This window comes from Haliotis asinina, chromosome 14 (genome assembly GCF_037392515.1).
Source record: "Haliotis asinina isolate JCU_RB_2024 chromosome 14, JCU_Hal_asi_v2, whole genome shotgun sequence".
In the NCBI taxonomy this organism is placed as follows: Eukaryota; Metazoa; Mollusca; class Gastropoda; order Lepetellida; family Haliotidae; genus Haliotis; species Haliotis asinina.
Genome location: NC_090293.1, coordinates 17,185,814 through 17,210,029, shown reverse-complemented (window position 1 = coordinate 17,210,029; position 24,216 = coordinate 17,185,814). Strand labels below are relative to the sequence as shown.

At 41.7% G+C, this 24,216-nt stretch overlaps 1 protein-coding gene across 1 annotated transcript; it reads right to left on the bottom strand.

Moving 5' to 3' along the window:
* Positions 1-788: 788 nt before the first annotated feature.
* Positions 789-23,167, bottom strand: LOC137262046 (uncharacterized). The gene is made up of 10 exons (XM_067799837.1): positions 22,154-23,167; positions 15,318-15,524; positions 13,879-14,048; positions 12,974-13,136; positions 6,832-6,980; positions 5,058-5,196; positions 3,961-4,128; positions 3,389-3,549; positions 2,640-2,865; positions 789-1,297 (listed from the first exon to the last, which is right to left on the bottom strand). The coding sequence occupies exons 1-10, from the start codon at positions 23,165-23,167 to the stop codon at positions 977-979; spliced, it is 2,718 nt and encodes a 905-aa protein (XP_067655938.1). The 3' UTR covers positions 789-976.
* Positions 23,168-24,216: the final 1,049 nt, after the last annotated feature.

Sequence of the window (24,216 nt, the reverse complement as noted above, 5' to 3'; positions counted from 1 at the left end):
TTAATTCACATTTTTCTTAAAAGACACGAGATTAACATGAAATGAATGAAGTGGAACCTTTGTAGTAAAGACACCGTCAGTTCTGAACGATAATCTGCACCCCCTAATCCGGACCATCTTCCGCTGTTAATGACACACAACCCGATGTGTAGGAAATGGATAAATTGCGTATTTCCAGTTCGAATTATAGGGGTTTCACTTTATGGAGTATGCATAACAATGCCTTCCTCCCATGGACGTTAGAAGCATAATTCCACATTAATCCTATATTGGGAGTATTTCCACATGGAACACAAACGGCTGAGAAGAAATCACAAAATGTCACACAGATCCAACACAGTTCACCTGTTAAGGGGTTACGTAGCTTCCATACAGTCCACCCGTAACATACATGTAACATTGATTCACCGTAGGTCGTAAAATACGTAACATGTCTCTGACACAGTTGTCACGTGACATTTACGTTACATGGCTCATAAGGTACATGTCACATGGGATTACCCTCGTTTGCCCGTAACGTACGTCACATGGCTCCACCATACTTCACCCGTTACCTACGTGTTAGATGGCTTCACCCTCGTTCTCCCGTAACGTACATGCCACATGGCTCCACCATACTTCACCCGTTACCTACGTGTTAGATGGCTTCACCCTCGTTCTCCCGTAACGTACATGCCACATGGCTCCACCATACTTGTGAACATCCGTTACCTAGGTGTCATATGGCTTCACCAAAGCTCACCCATAACCTACAGGTCACAAGGATCCACCACGGTTCTCCCGTAACCTACACGTAACATTGCTCCTCTAAAGCTAACTGTAACCTACATGTAACATGGCTCCACCATTCGGTTCACCTGTAACCTATCCGGCTTCAGTAAGCTCCATGTAACACAATTCACAACACGACTCCATCAATATAGCTCGCCGAATCCTGAGTATTACGTCCAGGTACATACACACAACATTCACTTCGTTATTCGCCACCACATTCCTTCTCTGGCTCCGTCAAGAATACACTCTTAGCACTGGAGTTCAGAAGCTGGGACTTCATCTCCTCGTCCCGTATCAACCGACTAACGCTTGTCCTCAACTCCATTCCGTTTGTCACACCACGCGGTTTGCTGATTAGGGAGCGGTCATTGTGTATGACAATAGGGAGAATTCCGTGTTCCTCTTCAGTCTCCACAATGACGTCACGCTTCACTTCTCTACTCCTTTCAGTCGTCCTCTTTTGGACTGGTAACTCAGGACGAATCTTCCCTTTAGGAGTTTTTACCACAAAGAAGGGATCGACCTGAAAGATGATACTAAATGTATCATTTTCATGAACACATCATATTTTCATGTATATTAATCATGTCATATTCCGACAATGGACGACAATAAACTTTGCTGAGTTATGTCGCTTAACATACCCAAAATCCGCTTGTCACTGGTTCGACTCCAAAATCGATTGCACTGCATGGTCTGCGAGCACGTTTCATAGTTTTGTTGCGTACCTGAATGAGTGGGTGCGTATGGTTTTACTTCAGCAATATCACTCACTCCAGGGACACCAGAAATGGACTTCACAAATTGTACACATGTGAGGAATCGAACTCGGGTCTTCGATGTGAAGAGCGAACGCCTTAACCACTACCGCCCTTTCTTGTGTACGTCCAGCTTTAAGCCTACTTAGTTCTCTTTTGTCATGCATTCGCGGGCCAGCCCGATATACTGAATTCAGGGGACTATTCGTTCATGTTAAACAGGTTTGGATTTCTGGAAAAACCCTGCACTCGAATTCGTCGAAAGCTAAAACTGGGTTTTGAAACTTCGAAACCATCTCCGAGGCAGGTTTCGCGGTTTCGATGGCGCGTTCTCTCACAACAAACATGACGGAAACGAAAGGAAATGGCAGTTAAACAAACATTCATTGTTCTGAGAACTAGGAAAATATTATTTAAAACCACTTTCTATTATGTAACTTGTACACATATAATTACTTGTAACAGCATAATTACATAATCATAGACAAATATTTATCTCCAAAAGTATCTCTTTATTATTATTTATTAATTCTCTGATAAAATTACCAATAAATATTACCTTAATCAAAACTCGACATACTTACATGAGGCTGGATAATCGAAACCAAAATCAGTTTCGCAATAATAGAACAGGGTCTAGATTTTCAAAGCTCTCTTAACGCTAAGATAGTCGTAAGTTAATGTTAATGTATGGCACTCTTAGCGCTAAGAGAGGTTCGAAAACCCTGACCCAGACCTTTCGTAATTCCGACGTCACATATAAAGGACATAAATGGGCCTGGGGCCTGTTTCACAACCCGATTGCAGTGCTCGTACCTCACGGTACAATCTCTTTGTGAAACGGGCATCTGCTGTCTGAAACATCACGATGGTCTCGTTTTAGGGCGAGACCGGTCAAAAGGTGCCTAATATCGCCCTCAAGGCACCACGATTAGCTGCGCAGAGTTGCGTCCCTTACTCGAGACAAAGACCTGCGCTTGAGATTCGGATCCTTTTCGTCACGGTTTAGTGTTGAGGCTTGTTAACATCATAGTAAACGCCCATTACATACATAGTAGTGAAATAAGATATGTACAGTTCATAACACAAAACCTGCTCACTACTCACATATGATCTGGTGTTCTTAGAGGTAAGTCGCCCTGTTTTTTCCTCAGCTTCGTCATCAAACCCAGGCCACCGAGCCCACCCACTGGTCCCCTTTACCGTGGCGGGTAGGTGGGCGATGGCGAACCCGGACTGTTCCAACTCTACCGTCCGCACCACGCTCTTCTTGTACGACGTCCAGATGGTGTCCTTGAATACCTTCTCGCAGATCTCCGAGTTCGATGGGATACTGCACCAGTAGAGAAGGTGAGTGAGTGAGTAACTTTTTAACATGCATGCAGGCCACCCTGATGTATCAGGCTTCATAATCACATGTGGGTGGGTGTTGTTTTATGCCCCTGCTATTAATATTCTATCAACATCACGTCCGGAAACACAAGCGTTAGGTTTCCCAGACTGCACCCAAATCAAGAATCGAACCCGATCCTCAATGTGAGAAGCAAACGCTTTAACCACTGGGCTAATGAGTTAGTATTGTTTTACGTCGTTTTTAGCAATATCACAGCTATATCATGGCGGTGGACAGCAGAAATGTGCGTCACACATTGCACCTATGTGAGGAATCGAACCAGGCTTTTCGGCATGACAAGCCAACGCTTTAACCACTAGGTTATACTACCACACCACCACTGGGCTGATAACCACAAGCAAAAAAGCAAAAAGGGATATAAATGTGTAAAGTAGTAACTCCAGTATTTGTATTTGAATTATTTGGTCAACCTTATTTATTCTTATCATGGAAACACACTCACTCAATGGGTGTGTAGTCCTTTTTCAGGTAGTCCTCGACCTGCCTCCTCGGACACATCCTCTTGAATGTCCTCACAGCAACCCTGAGCACCTTGACACCTTCACTTAACAGTGTGATGGGAACGATGGAGGAGGAGGGCTCCAGCGACAGCAGACGCAGGTCCTACAACGACGGTTATGTAACTTCATCTGGCCTAGTCCACAGACTCTTGTGTCTTTGCTTTAATTGTTACTAACCAGTCAGTTGATAATACGAATGACAGACACCACAGGAAAATAATCAAGCCTGGACCAGACAATCCAGTGATCAATAGCATGATCTACCCTGAAACCCAGTCATTCTTACTTCACCTCAAGCGTAGAATAACTGGGCAGTTCTGGGCTACCCCGACGGGAAATAAGTTTCCTTCCAACGGGGAATAAATTTCCTCTTGAGCCTGCTATAGTGTATTTATACTTTTTGGTTATATGGTAGATATTTTTTCTGGGACTGAATATCATAAGTCTGCTGTTCAAACATCCCTCCCCCGAACCTTTCCCTAATCTCCACCCCCTGCATCACCTCTACCCTCACCGTGCTTTCTCCTTCCCTAAGGCAGCCTACACAGGCTTGTTTCTTCTTCCCTCCCCCGACCTCCTCATTCTCCGGCTTCCGGTAGTGCAGTTCCTTGTCCATCATGCCTTTGGCCGTCAGGTCCAGCATGTCGCTGACACTGAACCGCTTCAGCAACGACACCCGGCCCTAGGTACACAAAAAAACCAATCCACGTATTGGTACTGATCATCCAAAATTCAGATAAGAAGCAGTTTATTATTTCACGGTGACTTAAGACGTAAAGAGTGAGTGAGTTTGGTTTTATGCCGCTTCAAACAATATTCCAGGAATACCACATGTTGTCAGGTTGATGTTAGAAGGAAGTCCGAAGTGAAACAGGTCTCAGATGTTGACCTCTTTGGGCAAACCCACGAATACTATTTTACAAACCCTCAAAAGTAATCTCGCCAAGGTGTATCTCAACCCAGTACTACAGGACACGACTCGGCATAGCGAACGTTGCCTTAGAAGACTTGAAATCAACTTTCCTATAGTGACGCTTAGTCTCTGAATATATGTAACCTTGATAAAAATGTCTCTTTTCAAATTGAAAAAGATCCGGAGTGAGATAGGAGATTCAGAACCTGAACTTGAGGAAACCCACACATGCATCTTTTAGTGACGTAGGTTCGGCTGGGCGAAAGGGAAAATAATGTGATTCAAGGACTGTGAGATAGATTATCATGCTCCCAATATCAGTCAATAATATGACATAAATTAAATCGTAAACATAAGACTAAGATATTTATTTTTTAGCGTTACCCATGGAATTACGACACGGTGCGGCCAACATGTAGAGCTCGGTCCACAAAGGTTCGAATCTCTGTATGGACAATAACTCATTACATAAATACTAATGGATGTAGGGGTAGAATTTTCTCTTTTTCATATCTTCACTGCTATCGTTCAAATTTGAAATATATGTTAATCATAACATATATAAACAATATACAAAGTCTTGATTTTTATTTTTAAAAATATTATCCAAAAAGGGATTCGAACCGCTTTGCTCGGTCTTTGACTCTGCAACCCAGGATGTCCTGGTTGCCGAGGATGCCTTTAAACGATCTACTTACGGTCATGACGAAATACACGTAGTTGGCCTTTGACCAGTCCTGCTCTATGGTGCGACCGTGGGGGATATAGAGCACCTGCGAGTTGAAGCACAGGCTCTCAAACTGCTCAGGGTCCCAGCCATTGAAGATGGGAAACCTCCTAAAGCAGAAGAAAACAGGTGTTGTCAGATATAAGTGAGTAGTTCTATAAATGTGTCGTTTTCCCGGCGAGTATTTACAGATACATATACCTTTCAGGTTATTTCAAAACTCGCCACTTTGAAAACAAATTTATGTACAAACAAGAATCTTATTCTCTTACTAAAATAATCACCGGGCTCTTGTTGTCTTCCTAAAAGCATGTATATGAATTTCATATTGATTTAATATGTGACATTTCGGGTTCATATAGATGGGGACTACTGCAGTGTCGATATACATTTCACTCACTTCATGTCAACAGTTATATACTGTGACGTCATAAAATATATTATCTTACCTCATACATAAATGTCGTTTTGTGATTGGCTATAAGTGCTTTTCTATTGTTTTCAATGTTCCCCACTTAACAGCGAGATGCATTGCAATGTACCCCGCTGCTAATGGCATCTCATTCGGTACTTCGTGGTAGTTCTTCTTTATCTCGAGTAGCATTAAATCAGGCAGAAATTACCGATGTTGAATGCACATCGATGGAAGGGAGATAACTCTAAATTTGTTTTTGTTGTGTCGTCTGCAAAGTCTCGCGATGGCTACGAAAAAGATTTCAAATGTAGTCCCGGAGAATAACAAGACGGGGAATTACTCCGCGGCGTGTTTACTGTGACAATATCGGCGGGAAAAAAGCTGCAAGATATCGATACCGAGATCCTCGATATCTCCAGGGTATACGTTCTGATAACTCTCCACTATATCATGGATGCATCTACCGCCCTGTCGGATGAATTTATTACCTCCCTTGTCTGGCTTTTTATCCAGTGTCTACGCTGGAAAGTTCAGCGAACAACTTTCGCTTTTCCAAATAATCTAACTGATTAAACATGGCAGTACAAATGATGCAGAGGAACTCTGAAGGAGGTAGGAGTGCATGTATTTTTTAAAAGTTTCCGACCTGTCAGTTTGTCTGCATGATTTCCTCCAAATCTGAGTGGCACTGCGAACGAACTTTCGCGGTTGCAACTGCTGTTTTTGCTCATACTTGTAGAATCATTATTACACCCCACAATATGTGACATTGTCAGTACCATTTGGCATGTAGAATCATTATTACACCCCACAATATATGACATTGTCAGTACCATTTGGTATGTAGAATCATTATTACACCCCACAATATATGACATTGTCAGTACCATTTGCCTTGTAGAATCATTATTACACCCCACAATATATGACATTGTCAGTACCATTTGGTATGTAGAATCATTATTACACCCCATAATATGTGACACTATCAGTACCATTTGGTATGTAGAATCATTATTACACGCCACAATATATGATATTGGCAGTACCATTTGGTATGTAGAATCATTATTACACACGACAATATATGACATTGGCAGTACCAGTTTGTATGTAGAATCATTATTACATCCCACAATGTATGACACTGTCAGTATCACTTTGGTATATAGAATCATTACCACACCCCACAATATATGACATTGTCAGTACCATTTGGTATGTAGAATCATTATTACACCCCACAATATATGACATTGTCAGTACCATTTGCCTTGTAGAATCATTAGTAAGTAAATATATTCTGTACTAGAGAGACAACAGTGCTTACTTTGCAAACGCCATTTTCTCTGACAGCTCCACCTTGAATATCCCTGGACACACATCCATGAAGGTGGTCTTGTCGATCTGGAACAACTCCGTCGGCTCCCGACAGATCACACAGGCCGATCTCTCCCCGTCTCCCATCAGGGCGATCTCCTGGGAACAGAATCACACAGGTTATCTCAAAAGGTCAATACCGGAAAAGAATCAGTCGCGACTATGGGCCACAACAGCGGCCACTGGGTTAACAGGAAACGGATGGAAGAATATCATATGGATTACTCACTGAAAATTAGCAATGGTAATTTGTGTGAGGAAAAACGGTAGTAACGTCTTGCTCTACCAGTAGTATCTGTCAGTCATACTACTTTTGTTATTTTATTGTTTGTTGCCTAACGCTTCAACATTACTTGTGCCATATGGATCTGTAAACAAGGGACCTGATAATCCAGTGATCAGTATTATCAGCAATGATGATTATGGTTGCTGTGCTACTGTTTCAACCAGGATGTGTGGAAACCCATGTGAATATCATGGGATCCGACAAACACACAGCAACATCACCCACACTATGGTGTAGCTTCTGATGTTTACGTAGATGTATATGTATGCATGCGTACGTGTACGTAATACTGACAATGCATTCACGGCAGAGTTATGGTCACGTGATGGAAACGGTTGTTCTTTAACATGGTCATTTAATAGAAAACTGGATCAGTTGATGAAATGGGCCTAGATGCACTAAGCTGTCTTAGTGCTGCGACAATCTTAAGCTTGTGGAAGAGAATGGGAGCTGCAACCGTCGTGACACTAAGATCGCTTTGTGCAACTGAGCCCTCGTCGTATAATACGGAAATCAGCAATCACACTTTAACCACTAGCCTAAACAATCGTCCCAGATGTGGAAGGAACGTCGGACAGATAGTGGACACACGAACACGTGCAGACACCTAGTTGCTGGTATACTAACGTGCAGACACCTTGTTGCTGGTATACTAACGTGCAGACACCTTGTTGCTGGTATACTAACGTGCAGTATCATTGGAGAAAATAGTGTGGCTATGTGTCCCAGTTCGCCTTGTAGCAAATGGGGACTTTTTGAGTATACGGCTACATGATAACTCGTTGCGTCTTACAGTCTGCATGAGTTGAATACTCCCCCCAGTGATCACCACCATCATCATCAACAACAACAACAGCAACAAAAACAACAACAACATCAAATGATGCAGGTTTTACATGTTTGCGACTTTTGTAAGACCACGGGTGTTATTTACAATCCCAGAAACACGATCAGGACGAAACGGGATTAAGACATGCGAGCGGTTACTGGATCCTGAACTCCTCCACTACCACACAGCCATACAGTACAGCAGACTGTTTCAACGACCAAGTCGAATGATGCTGACTGGATGTATTGAAATCTACACCACAGACTGTTAACATAACGTTTGACAAAGGAGTGATCAACGACGTTTGTTCGTCAGATAGTATGACGTCAATAATGATCAAACGTTTTAGATTAGCATTACAAACACGAAGCATCCAAAATCTATTTTGGAGCATTACACTCAGTTGATACTAAAGTAGGAAAGTTCAAATATGTCAGTCTTACACTTATGAATGCAAGCCATTGTTGACAACAAATAGATAACTGTTAAAACACCGACAAACACCATGCGTTTTTGTTTCAACATTATGAACCTCAAACATTATATTATCGATTTGAAATAATTAAAAACGTTTTTAGTACACAGTCGTCAATATAGTTCTCTGTCGACGTTGAATAAATGAAGTCATGAAGATACCTGTCATAAATCTCTCACTGCACTGGTGCCGCTACCAAGAAACAATATGAGTTTTACGACTACCGTAAGGTGAATACTTACTTAAAGGACTCGACCACGGATACTACAAGAGTCAATGTCTTATCAAGAAAGTTTTTGTGTCCATTTTTAAAACTGAAATTAAATAATCAACATTTTAAATTGATTAACAGCTTTTGATCTCATAAACATACACATAACGAATAGGTAAGATTATATCAATTGAAAATGACAGTCATCTTTATCTCAAATGTTTTATCACTGACAAACATCTCTTTGAATTTGCTGAAATAAAATGGCAAAAAAAATGAGATAAAATTATTTGAAAATAATCAAACGTTTTCATCTCAAATATTTATGTGCTGATAAATATTTCTTTGAACTGCCAACTCAAAAATGGGTCAGGATGTATTTTAAGAAAGATAGCAAATGAATTTATCATAAACTGTGAAATGAACACATTCCCAGTGGGATATTTTTTTCCCACAAATGTTCTTAAAAAATTAATTCATTTTTAAACTCTACTGTTTGAAATGTGAAAATATATAAACAACCAAAATAATAATACAACCCAACACATCCGAATCTATTTCTGTCTGACTGATTATTTGATCTACATCTATTATTTTTGTGAATATTACGAGACAACTTTCAAATACATGACAACGTCAATACCTTCTGAGAGTAAATTAATTTCATTCCTCTCGATATATATTGGAAACATGATAAATTGATAAAACATAGAGACTATTCATCATCATCATCAACAACAACATCATCATCATCAACAACAACATCATCATCATCATCATCATCAAATCTTTATCGACACGTGAATGTCCAGAGTAGAATAGGTCTTCAGCAATCCATGCTTGCCATAAAATGCAACTATGCTTGGCGTAAGAGGAGACTAACGGGATCGGGTGGTCAGACTCGCTGACTTGGTTGACACATGATATCGGTTCCCAATTGCTCATGCTGTTGATCACTGCTTGTCTGGTCCAGACTTTATTATTTACAGACCGCCATCATATAGCCGGAATAATGCTGAGCATGGCGTAAAACTAAACTCACTCACTCACTCTCTCAAATCTTTATTATATATGAAGGTCACACGTCCATATATATACATATTAAAATACATATTCCAAACAGGTATGAAGGCGTTAAGGAAACAGGAACCAATTTCCCACAGTTGACTATTCAGACATATTGATCATATATTTTCCCTTCTGAGTGTTTGGTGTGGGACTCTTCTTAACAACAAGTTACTTTTTGCAAGAGATACAATTTATGAGCAGAGATACAGTTTATGAACACACATTTAAGACAAAAATCACGTTTGGCCACCCTATTCCTAGAATATATTCCCATCCCTGATAAGGACGAAGTCCCTAAGCGGACCACTTTCAGTCATCCTGACCTATGACACAGAAACCGTCACTAGACAAATAATCAGTAGAATAAAAAATATACAAACATACCTGTAATTAAACCTACCTTTGACATGTGCTCTCTAAACAAAGACCCATGTTTACAAGGTAAGGTATCAAGCACGCCATATATGATCTCCATTGCTACAACTGGAACGCTGATCTGATGCCAGGGGTAATATGAGATATCTCCCCCAAATCTTAATCACCTTATATTACCTGTCCATGTGTTACGCGAAGAACGTAATTAATGATAACTATCTGTGTAAATTGATATGGTCGTAGTTCCCCTAAAACTTTCTGTACGACCTTCAAGAATGCGTTAGTAATTCATGATTGAAGATGGTTGTTGGGTTAGTAGTATATTTGTGATGGTACATGTGCAATAAAGGTGTTCTGTATGTTTTGATATGTTAAAATTGAGTCTCTGTAGAGTGTGCTAAAATTAAAATAAAACATAATTAATTAGACTATTTTAGAACATTTGACGAAGATAAGGTGTATTTATAATACAATATTAACGATTCTCAGTGAGTGGTGTGTGTTTCTCCGACACTATTGATTAATACTAGTTGCCAACGACTCTGTTTAGCAGTATCATTGTATTAAACAAATAACATTTCACAAAAATGTACACTTACCTTGTCCATAATTTGTATCAATAGGGAAAACTAAGATTCGGATACAATTATCGGTCACTACGGTTTGGTCCTTCCTTCTTTGAACACAAGGAGCAGTGATTGTTGAATCATAAAATATTCATTTCATTTACACGCTCTATTTATTCTAACTTAATTCAAGCGATCACTGAGGCCAACGCTTTGTTTACGCTGCGTTTTCAGAAGTACTATGGTATCAAAACACAAATGAGATGAGTGAATGAATCTTTAACGACCAACAACACGTAGGTGTTACCAAAGTCCGTGACGTTCAAGGACATTTGACCTGTGCACACCGGAAGATGCTGGAGAAAGGGGGATTATGGGATCGGAACCAAACATGTATTCCCTCGGGAGAGTGATGCAGCGTGTAGGAATGATTTAATCTGATTTGTAACTTATCGATACGGCGTTTTAATCAAGCCAGGCTTATCTTCCCTTGTTTGGGGATTAATTTGTTGGCTTGGGTTGGATGAGAGTGACCGAGCGTGATTGTTTTATCAAGTGTTATCAGACAGTGGAGACTCCCTGTTATCAGGAAACAGCGGTGGATGAGTGGGTTAGAGGGCTGACTTTGTGTGTGTGCTGGTGATTAGGTGCCTGACTTTAAGGAACTGAACCCAACAAAAGTACAGAGTCTGTACTTTACTGAGAAAGTGTAAGCTCAAATATAACACGTGTAATATTTGACCAATATATAAGTTGCACTGTATATTCATCCCTGTTTTCAAGAATTTTGCCATAGACGCGCCTGCGCATGGATATTCGGCACAGACTGGGAAGAGAATTCTTAAACAACAACTATAACGTAATGGTATGCATCATTAAATTTGTTTGTCCACTAACACGTGTCTGCATCATTTTATGGGCGCTTCATTGTACTTCTTGCCGCCTGGTAAAATCAAAGAGAAAGCCATCAGCATCAGGCACGTATGACGTCATGTCACATGACGCTCCCTCTGCTCATTAACTGTCGGATATTTCTTTAACAGGTGGGAATACGAGAACGCTTTTTGTGTTTCTTTGCGATATCCTCAGAGGATTTGACATCCTCATCCAAAGGATTCTCCGTTCCTAAACCTCAAATGACAACATGTGGTCTTACCACCCGATTTTACCATCCTCATTCAAGAGGATTCTCCGTTCCTAAACCTCAAATGACAACATGTGGTCTTACCACCCGATTTTACCATCCTCATTCAAGAGGATTCTCAGTTCCTAAACCTCAAATGACAACATGTGGTCTTACCACCCGATTTTACCATCCTCATTCAAGAGGATTCTCAGTTCCTAAACCTCAAATGACAACATGTGGTCTTACCACCCGATTTTACCATCCTCATTCAAGAGGATTCTCCGTTCCTAAACCTCAAATGACAACATGTGGTCTTACCACCCGATTTTACCATCCTCATTCAAGAGGATTCTCCGTTCCTAAACCTCAAATGACAACATGTGGTCTTACCACCCGATTTTACCATCCTCATTCAAGAGGATCCTCCGTTCCTAAACCTCAAATGACAACATGTGGTCTTACCACCCGATTTTACCATCCTCATCCAAAGGATTCTCCGTTCCTAAACCTCAAATGACAACATGTGGTCTTACCACCCGATTTTACCATCCTCATCCAAAGGATTCTCCGTTCCTAAACCTCAAATGACAACATGTGGTCTTACCACCCGATTTTACCATCCTCATTCAAGAGGATTCTCCGTTCCTAAACCTCAAATGACAACATGTGGTCTTACCACCCGATTTTACCATCCTCATTCAAGAGGATTCTCCGTTCCTAAACCATAACATGTGGCCTTACCCCCAAAGGACTTACTATCCTCTCCCAAATATTCTCCGTTCTTATACCTCCAGTCACAACACGTGGCCTTACCTCAAAGGATTTTCAATCCTCATCCAAAGGATTCTCCGTTCCTCAGCGACCTATCAAATCATATGTGTTCTCCAGTTGTGAGATAACATCACGTCGAGAGGCTTACCCCAAAGGATTCTCCGTTCCTCAGCGACCTATCATGTGTATTCTCCAGTTGTGAGATAACATAACACCGAGAGGCTTACCCCAAAGGATTCTCCGTTCCTCAGCGACCTATCATGTGTATTCTCCAGTTGTGAGATAACATCACGTCGAGAGGCTTACCCCAAAGGATTCTCCGTTCCTCAGCGACCTATCATGTGTATTCTCCATTAGTGAGATAATATGACGCGGAGAGGCTTACCCCAAAGGATTCTCCGTTCCTGATGATGTTCTCTGTAGTGGTAGTGACGGTGCCGGTGTATGGGTCCTCCAAGTCGATCTGGATAAACACGGACCCCGTGAAGATGAAGTAAAAGTCTTGTCCATAGTGACCCTGTCTCAATATCACCCGGCCGGCATCACACCTGGAGGAAGCCATATATTGGGGGTCAGTGAATTGGCTGTGTGGTCGAGGTTGTCAACTTTTCATATAGTATGTGTTTGTATGTGTGTGTGTGCGTGCATGCGTGCGTACGTGTGTGTGCTTCCTTATACTAATCCTTTCTTATACTTAATTTTTTGGTGTTTCCTGAAATGCCATTAAGTTAACATTGCATTTTTACCCCTTTCAAACACAGGATGCTGTCTCATTGTCTACCAGTCCTTGTCGTTTATTAATCCTTGATACCAAGGTCCATGCAGACTAACATACAAATTTAACTACCGGCTCTAAATTGCTGACGCGGCAGTAGATCAAACAAACGACCTGTAACGGCGGTCTGTAAATGGAATAAGGACCAGAAAATCCTATGATAAATTTCATGAGCATCGTTCTATGCAATTGGGATTTGATGACATGCGGTACACAAGTCCGCGAAATTGACCATCCGATGCTGTCTCGTACGACAAGCAAGGGTTGTTCAACACCATTTATAACTCGGAGCACCTTATCAGTCAGTGGTAACAATAATCAACTGAATTCCAGGAATTTTAATGAATCAGATCATATTTTCTTCATTTGTTACGCGATCGCAATACAGAATTCAGTTGAACAGCTCCTACCTTTCCTCACACTTGCAAAAGTAATATTTGGTTTGCTCGTAGAGTTCGAAATTTAAAACTTTATTAAGGATTAGACGTAAAACACAATACAAAAAGTGAACTCACTGAGTGTACCGGATGACCTTGCACATCTTTAGGCGCATGTCCTCGGTGAACTTCTCTTTGAAACTGCGCATGTTCAGTAGAAGTGTATGTAACCGCTGAACTTCCTCTTCAGTGCGGAACTTGGGGTGTTTGATTGTGACTGCCTGGGCCCACAAAGGCACTCGGGATGTCTGAACAATAAATAAAGATATTACTGACACAGATTCTCAGTGAATCCTCATCTACAGATTTAATAAATCAACACTTGTAAATTTAAATGTAAACCGGCTAATTGAGATTCCAACGTAAAGGGAAAGGGATGTCCGCCATTAAACACATTCATACTGACTTGTTGAATCAGCAAACGTAAATTTTAAACCAAACCAAATGGTTTTAACCAAAGAAAAAGGAAAATTGCGTCTAAACACAAACCTGTATCCCAACTGCTTAATATTTTTGGTAGTGATTTGGAAAGAATAAATGACAATGAAAGTATTGAACGAATACACGTATACCATCTACACGCTCGTTCTTGAATTCCAGTATGATCTGTACCATGTGTGATTTTTTAATCCCAGTCCTGACACGTAATATGTCTGGTACAGAAATTAGCAATATTCATTCACTCATTCAAATATATTTTATCCCTTGCAGGATAGGCAAAGTAAATCAAGAACGGGATCGGAGTCGTTGCCTTTATACTGCAATTAGATAATTGTACAGTTCATTCTGAGTCAGCATCTTTTGAGGATAATCATCGTATTGTAACAAAATACCTATGGGATATTATTGATGTCAAACGTTCTTTCATGCATTGTAGGAAACCTGTCTGTATTAAGAATTCTTTCAAAATATCTTCCCACCCCTGCCCATCCCACTTATCCCCAACCCTAAGATCTCAACGTCTCGTGTTGTACGTGTCGTTATAAAAGATACTTATCAGTAAGGTGATCTAACATTACGACCGGTCTGTGAAATACCGGCTTAGTACTGGCCTTCTGTAACCCATGCTTGTCGAAAGAGGCGACTAACAGGATTGTCAGGCTCGCTGACTTGGTTGACACATGACATCGTATACCACTCGCGTATGTGTTGATCACTGGATAGTCTGGTCCAGACTTGATTACTTTCAAACCGATGTCATGCAGATGACTGCGGCGTTAAACAACAAGCAAGCAAGCCTATTGCTCTAAACCTGCTTTGAAATATTCCTAAGTACGATGTTTTGACTCATTTCACCTCGCCTTACTTCGACGCCCCCATTTCTGCTCCATTACCTGGCCCTCTCTCCACTCCCACCAATTCCTCTTCTATACCGCCGAATACCTCTCAACAATACTTGGCTGATGAACCCAGTGCCTACTGCCCCTCACATTTCAAACGTTAACCTTTACTTTAACTTCAGAAAGATTGTACAAAAGATAGAGGTTAATATTCGTATTGATACTGTTTTGGCGCACCGCTCGCTTCCTGGAAAACCAAGACTTGTCAAAGAACAGTTGTTGCGTTGGGTCATCGTTGCCGGCGCTGGGACCGCTGATGTTGATGTAGTACATCTCTGAGATTGGCGTCTGTTCCGTTTTCTGCATCGAGAGCTTTTGCATGTCCAGGCATAGCTTGACCACGGCCTTGATGACACGGGAGTACCATGCGAAGGTTCTTGTCCGCTGAAACAGTGACATATGTGAGTCAGAGGCAGTGGGGTAGCCTAATGGTTAAAGCTTTTGCTCGTCAAATCGAAGACCCGGGTTCGATTAACCATGGATACAATTCGTGAAGCCCATCTCTGGTGACCCCCGCCGTGATATTGGTGAAGGTAAAAGCGGCCTAAAACCCAATTCACTCACTACAGTCGTTGTATCGAAAGTGTTCAGGATCTATATATTTCGAGTTATCCTAGTTTCAACATAACCGCAAGATGATGACTAAATCAAATATACTCAGAGGCCATGCTTTACTTACGGAAAACCACGAGTTCGATGCACCACAGGTTCGACCTAACGACGTGCGACATTTCTACATTTCACAACTGCAACATATTAGCCCCTGATGTCAATTCAAGGCATTTTTAGAGAAGAAGTCACGTGGTGTTTATCTACTTTATTTGACTTCAGTTCCCAGGAGGAATGTTACAGCCAGATTGTGAAATCAGTCATTTCGTAAATTTCAGCCATTTCATGAAATGACTATGGGGGTCAGCCATTTCACGTCATTTTGTGTAACAACATTCAATATAATTCAGACATTTCATGAAATTTCACTTAATAATTTTCACAAACAGTTACAACTATTCTGACAGCGACTGTTGCACTTCCTCCTGGCTTTGAAGCATTTCTTTGTTTGACATTAGCTGTGTCCACAGCATCCACACCCCACACCCCCTGTCCACCACGTATAGATGAAAGAAACTTTCATGATATGTGACTGAGTTATATTGATTGTTTTGTCACACAAAATGCCTCAAAATGGCTCACCCTCTTAGTCATTTCACAAAATGACTGACCTCACAATCTGACTGTAACATACACGCACAGTTTATTGTTACTTCTCTTGGTGTGGCTAGAAGCTGTTTCGGCTATACTGTAAACTACGTTTATTACGAATACGCTTATGACGAACTGGGTGTTTTTTGCCTGACCACTTGCTGTGATTTTCAGTCGGAATGCTTACAATGAGCTAAATTTGTGGACTGGTCCTTTTGAGTTATAGCCTTTCAATACAACCTTTATGGATAACAACTTCTTTATTTCCCGAGTCTTGTTCTGTTAGTAAGCAGGAATGATCCAGTGATCCTGTGTGACAACGGTAGAAGACGCTGTACCGAAACGATGCACTGACGAAATAAAGAAGTTGTTATCCATAAACTTTGTCAGTCTTGTACTTCCAAACTTCTAACATGTCACTCAAAGAAGTCAACGTTGCAACCGCTGTTTGCTATTCTTACTCATTTTGTAATGGTGAATTAAATTGAACGGAACACCATGTACATTCGGTGTAATAATGAAACAGAATCGCGAATGGGACTTATACCCATGAAAGATTCGAACTCCACCTCCTCACGAACAGCGAGCACACTAATCCTTTAGAACCATCACTGAAACTGGTGTTTCGCTTACTAACATTTGTGCACCCAGCCCCTACACGTGTCACGATTCCAACTATCACCTGCTATCACCAGTGTCAAAGCATATTACAATGTGCAGCTTTCATATCTAACGCCAGATAATCTTTTGCAGTTTCAATAAGATCTGCCTTTAGCTTTGTGACCTCCACCCAGTGCGATTCGTCATACACTGGGCGTCAAGCATTGCGTGAACAATGGCACAAGCACCGCCGTTCAAACCGATTGACATTCACTCAATGAAGGTTCATACCCCATTGAACCCACACAAAGTCAAAATCGATTCATTGATATATAGGTACACTTGCTAATACCACTCACTGCTTGTGATAGTTGAAGGATTGCGTTGGTAATACAATACCAACTTTCTTGCCCACACACGCTAACACACGCACGCACACACGCACACACACGCACACGCACCCCAAACAGGGCCGTCATAGTCGTTTGCAATTTCATAATCATGTTTCTTTAATATACATTGACGTGACACATACGCATGCACGTGTGCACAGATCTTTCCGTCCGGATAACTGGATCATTTTTTAATGGACAAATATGGGAATGGTTTGAAAATTCGCCGTCCGGGTCCGGAAGCGCGGTGTCCGGTTAAGCGAGTACAGTTAATGAACGTGAGTTTCGTTTCACATAAAAATCGTCCGGAAGACGGGGTTTCCGGATAAGTGGGGTCCGAGTAAACGGGGTTCGACTGTGTATGTTATTTGAGATTACATTTTCTCATCTTGAATGGAACTCAATCTCTAAAGTAATAGACTCTGTCCTTTACTGAGAAAATGTAACACCACGTGTAACATTCTTCATCGTAACTAATTATAGAAGGACAGCGATCGCGAGGTTAATAGAAATGTCACGTACAAGTGTTTTCCAGTTTTCTGGTATTTTGCGTTCATCATTGGGGAACATATTGATTGACAGTAGAGCTAACAATGGTTTTAAGACCGTAAATTTCATTTACAACTTTCATATGCAAAGGTCGATATTTGTGTCAGCAACATGATAATTAGTAGTAAACTAAAGCAGTAAACAGTGTGCTAAAGGACTTTGTGAAACGTGACATAGGAATACATATTTCATTGCCGGACGTCGTAAGATCGATATCGTTAGTGATATATTATTGATTTCTCTTAGTCTGGGAAAGTGTCGATGTCTGTTCAGGTTAAGCTGTGTACAACAACAACGTAATCTGTCTTGACAGGTATTACAGACAGCGTTGTAAATGGCACGACAAACCCCTGAACAAATCTTTTTGTTTTCCACACACTTGCTCGCCACCTTGGGTCAGTTACCCCGATAATTCGGACCTGATCATTAGGTGCGTCTGTCAAACAGCGTCATAACCCTTTACAAGATCTTAGCAAATCCCATATACCTCAGTGTACTAGTAAATGATAAGCACACATTGCTGGATCCCTATCAAATAGAGAATATCCGTTTGCGCTAAGGTGGGTATCTTGCACACCCCGTAATATAACCGCCACCTGTGCATACAATCATAGCAGTCTACGTGATTCTGTTGAGTGAGTGAGATTATTTTTACGCCGCACTCAGCAATGTTACATCTATACGACGGCGGTCTGTAAACTATTGAGTCATGACCAGACAATCCAGTGATCAACATCAAGAGCATCATTGGGAACCGCCAACCAAGTCAGCTAGCTTCACCTCCTATTTCCGCCTATTTTCTGGCACATCACTATCTCTCTCTTAAGAGAAGCATGGTTCACTGAATTCGAAGATGAATTCTAACCATCACGGGTCACTAATACTATGAAAAAGGGATATTTGTAATGGGCTTTAATTCATTCCCTGAAGCAAAAACAGCTTACCCTGTCACTGGACCTAAGTACACTTGATTTTTTCTCTCAGCTCTTTAGGGAGTATACAACCCAAACCTGGGCTGGGCGGCACATTACTATCTCACCCATTCACTTTATGAGAAGGACCCTATGCCGACTGGCACTGCAAGAGCTACATATTCCGGTATGTTGACCGAAGCTCTAGAAACGGTCAGGAATCCAGGTACAGAACACACCTATCCAGCGATTGTTTGCCGTCAACGTTGCTTAAGTGGTGTCCACCATAAATGGGCACTGGTCAACGATGAATCACCGACACAGACGACGTAGACAAAGACTCGTGAAACCGGACACGTGACAATCGTGTCTAAATGATTATGATTAAACCCAATAATGGTCTCATTCGAAAGCAGAAAGGTAAATTCTATGTAAGCGAATATATGTAGTGATCAGTCTGAGTTTAGTTTTAGCTTTCGCAATATTCCGCCAATATAAAGGCCGGGGATACCAGAAAATGGGCGTACCCATGTCGGGAATCGAACCCAGGGTCTCCGGCATAACGAGCGCTCCCTTTAACCACTACTCCAAAGCTCCTGTGCAGTGACACGTTGCATTACTGTTTAATGAACTGAATAAAAGTATATCAAGAATAGTTAAAATATTTGCCCAGTAACGAAAAAGAATAACAGATGTGTGGTCACCTTGTGCTACACCTTGTATGTTTATGAAACATGTACTATCAGATAGATTTCTGACAAACATATTTTAATGAGAGGTGTTATACGCCTTATCCACCGGATAACATATATACTTAAACCCACGCTTTGAGCTACAATATATACATGTATATGTGGATTTTTGGGGTGTGAATCAGGCAGTGAGAGTCAAACAGTGTATGAACATCACTCTAAGCCCTGACGTTCACACACACTATACGTCTCCTATTAGAGGTTTTATTTCCGTGAACTCATACAATGAGAAATGAATTCATTTGGTAAGGTATTCCATACAACCAGTCACATTCTTCATTAGATGACACAAATTGTTATATAGTGTAGGTAATGTAAGACTAAAGTTCACTGTCAGTCAACATAATCTTTTAAGAAAGACCACGCGTTATTTTATGTTCTTCATGCTCTCATGTCATTACTGCATGTGAGTGAGTGAGTTAGGTTTTACGCCAAATTTAGATTCAAGTAATATCACTGAGGAGGTTTTACGCCAAATTTAGATTCAAGTAATATCACTGAGGGGGACACCAGACAAGGGTTTCACGCATGCAAACCGGGTCCTCGGCTTGACAGGCGAACGGCCTAACCGCAAGGCTACCCTACCACCCCCATTACTGCAAATACAAAGGCAATTGTGTTAATATGAGTGAGTATTGTTTTACACTGTAGTTTGCAGCATCAGCATATTGGGGATGCCAGAAATGGGTGGGTTAATATTTATAGTTACCTCGACAATATTTCAGCCATACCGTGACTTTTAAAAGCTCTAATATCTTGATAACCGCAATTACAAAAATATGTTCACATTACGCCAAGTTCCAACGTAAGAAGCCGGGACTTATGGACGGTTTAAGCACCAAGGCTACCTCGCCGCCCTCGTGTTAATCTAAGCAAACATGCATTATATTTTTTGCCATTGTTGTAAGTGGCTGATTGATCAGAATGTGTTGATGTCAATCAGAGATAACAATGATTGATTGTGAACGAGTCGAGCAAACTTCCGCAATGAAATGAACATTGCGACAAGCCCCTAGCAGGTATTGCAGTGTTTGCAGCTTCTCAATGTAGATGAATTACAGGTGCAGCAGTTAATTGGCGTGACGAGCAGGCAGGTATTCAGCCCTCTGTTTAGCAACAGAAGCTGTCCTCGTGCTAGATCTAGAGTGACTCCAGTCTCCATTTCTGTTTTCTCAATCACAGTGAGTGAGTTTAGTTTTACGCCGCACTCAACAATAGTCCAGCTACACTGCGGTGGTCTGTAAATGATCCAGTCTAGACCACACAATCCAGTGATCAAGAACATGAGCATCGACCTGCGCAGCTGGGAACCGATGACGTGTCAACTAAGTCAGCGAGCCTGACCCACCCGATCCCATTAGTAGCCTCATACGATAAGTACAATCGCCTTTTATGGCAAGCATGGGTTGCTGAAGACCTATTCGCCTCCCCGGACCTTCACGGGTCGAGTCACAGAGGAACGGTGGTGTAGCCTAATGTTTAACGCATTCGCTCGTTCCGCCGAAGGCCCTGGTTCGAATTCCCATATGAGTACACTGTAAAGCCTGTTTGTGTTCTTACTCACTCTTTATCACAGCGTAGCGTCTTTGGCACACGTCATAACACTTACTGATTGTGTTATTGGTGATATGCTGGTACTGACCACAATGATACTATGTATTTTTCAACAGTTCAACTTATTCTCAGCAAAGGTGTGGTGGGGCTGAAGTGCCCTGACGATTTCCCCACATCAAAATAATTTGGATCGAAAAACGTAGTTTTCGGTCGTCATGTTAGTGGACTGATACTTACGGTATCAACCTATGCAGAGTAATTTCTTCCGCACCTGTATTCCAAAAAATGAGACTGAACGTAGGAAGATAAGGTGTTGACGTAACTGACTGCAGCACAAAACAACGTGCTAATAATATGAAAAGGTGTTGGGGCCTAGAAGTTGGACACACGTGCAAAACCAAGTTTCCCTGATCCTCCCCACGGAGTTGAATTCCGAAAGCCGAGTAAAAATAACAATAGCCCATTGTAAATGTGATGAGCTCCTACAGAAGAACATTCCTGGTGTATTGCTGGACTAGTGCTAAAAACCACCTAAAACTAATCTCACTTATTCTTTCCTTAGTAACCAGGAACTAATGGTATCGTAAGGAAATGTGATTTTATGCTTTTATTGATTTTTTGGCCCTTGTGAAACTCTGTACTCGAAGGCATGGTATATTTTGATGTCAGTTGTTTTACTTATGTAAATGTTTGATATTCAGTTCTGCGAATTTTAATCACATAAACGCAATCGGGGTGCGTTCCCGTTTATGAATAACGTCACACTGTCGCATGACGCTATGTAAGCAACGTCAAACAAACATGGTGGATAGGTACCATGTTATCCGTTGGGGATGAGTGATATAGGTTTTACGCCACGTTTAGCAATATTCCAGCAATATGACTGCAGAAGCTACCAGAAATGAGTTTCAGATATACACACAAACGATGAATTGAACGCTGGTTTTCGGGTGAAGAGCGAACGCTTTAACCGCGAACCTACCCCACTGTCCAAATCCTGTGGGGTACAGTTAAACCATTGTCACATTCTCGTTACAAATCTAAACAAAACTCACCCTTCTCTTGGCAGACGCCTCCGATTCCTCGGCATTTTCAGTGGCATCAGCCATCTCCTGAAGACGTCGGTTGCTGTGCCGAGACCTCCGCGAGTCAGTGGAACGCTTGCTTCTTCTGGATTCTGAGGACCCTCTTGATTCCAAGGCCTGGCGACGCCGGTACTTAGCCTGGCTCCATTTGCGTATCCTGGACACCGTGTCGGATACCTGATAGAAGGAACTGAACGATGGTCTGGGGCCCGTGTGTAAGATAGCAGTAATCGGATTTTGTTTACTCGATGGGCGGGAATTATTGTAATTTACGATAACAGCCGGCTTTGTTACATTCTGCGCGTTAAGACGAGCCTCCTTGCCTCTCAGCACACGGTTCGGACGGTCTACAGCACTAGTTGGTCGGGAGGTTGGTGTTCCGCTCTGAGGTCGGGGTTTGGCTCCGCTTAATGGACGCCCTTGTTTGCTCTTGTTGTTGTCCGGTGATCCACTTAATTGACGTAGCCTGTGTCCATTCCAGTGTCTGTTCTTAGTACCGTCACCATTTAAAGGAGGACCAGTCTGACAACTGCCACTTGAAGGTCTACCGTGAGACTTAGTTCCAGATAACGGTCTTCGATGGCTGATATCAGAATTACCTCGGATGTTTCGAAGTCGTTCTTCGATGAGCTCAGTAAGGGCCTCGGCAGTTGCGATAGCGTTGTCGGTCTCAGTCGTCACGTCATCGTCGACGACAGGTTTGGGCCTCACTCTACGACTCACAGCTCTTGCTCTTTCTAAACCACGGATATCGGCACTACCTGGTCGCGAGTTCTCTTTAGACTCTGGTTCGTCCTCTTCGACAATTACGTCATTCCTCTTGGTTCCGTAACCTTGTCCCGACCCTTCTGGAAAAGGAGTCACTGGTATTCTGTCCCCAGAACCACCACCCTCGTTCGAAGCGTTCCTGTCCCCGACCGTAGTGTCGTTTGTCAAGCCCGATGGCGTTCTTTGTTGCCGAGCCTCCGTCAATGAATTATCCATGTTATTGAATGTATACGTTCGCTGCTAGCTTTAATCTTTTGTTAGAGACATTAAATAGATATCTCTGTCAATACAGAGTAGGGTGTTGACGAGAAATCGAACTTCCACGGAGGTGCATGGTTATTTATCAGCCAGTTAAGAATCCTCTATGTAGTAGACGACCCAATGACTGAAATATAAACAGCATATGTCATGATTAGATTATCTCCGGTGTAGACGACGCTCGTCTTCACGTCGTCAAGAGAAAAGTATGTTGGTTACACAAAGGACTGAACAGAAGCTCCCTACAGTGCGTGTTCAATGAAGCATGACTATGTATTAGTATTGTCAATGGTTCTAGACTTATTCAATATTTATTGTCACTGTAAGGATCTTATGTCATACGAAAGGCAATTTGGTTGTTATAAGACGACAGATCGATTCTAGCTGTTTTAATGAATCTGATACTGAAAGGTTGTATATTTGTAAGGACAAGACCAGCTGGTCGTATAAAATCGAAGAATCGATTCCAGCTCAATGTCTAACAAATGGTATGGAGTTCGGTTTTACGGCGCTTTACACAGTAGTCAAGCGAATTATTTTGAGTGAGAGAGTTTAGTTTTACGCCAAGTTTCGTAATATATACTCTTAAAAAAAGTAGGGGAACCTAAACCCATTGAGGGACGTTACAATGACATTCATCTTGTGTATGCAGCATCATCCGTACCACACGCAAACTCAAAGCATTGGAAGCACTTGCACAACGTCGGGGCCTCCTACACGTGCATGGGGTGTCTTATGAATCTTGACGTTTTTCAGGTTCTTGAGATAATTTTCTTGCATCTGTGCATGGTCGGGGTTTTCAGGGTCAAATCACACACTACTGAATGAAAATTGTAAACCTGAAATTTTCATGTCATACTCCAGTCACCTAACAAGGCGATAACTGACCGAACAACTTTGCTTTGAATGAAATCCATGTGGTGATGCTTTCTCCAAACATCCGTTATTATTGCATCAACATTGATTCCATCCCATATATCTCCCAGTTTCGACAATCGTACATTCAA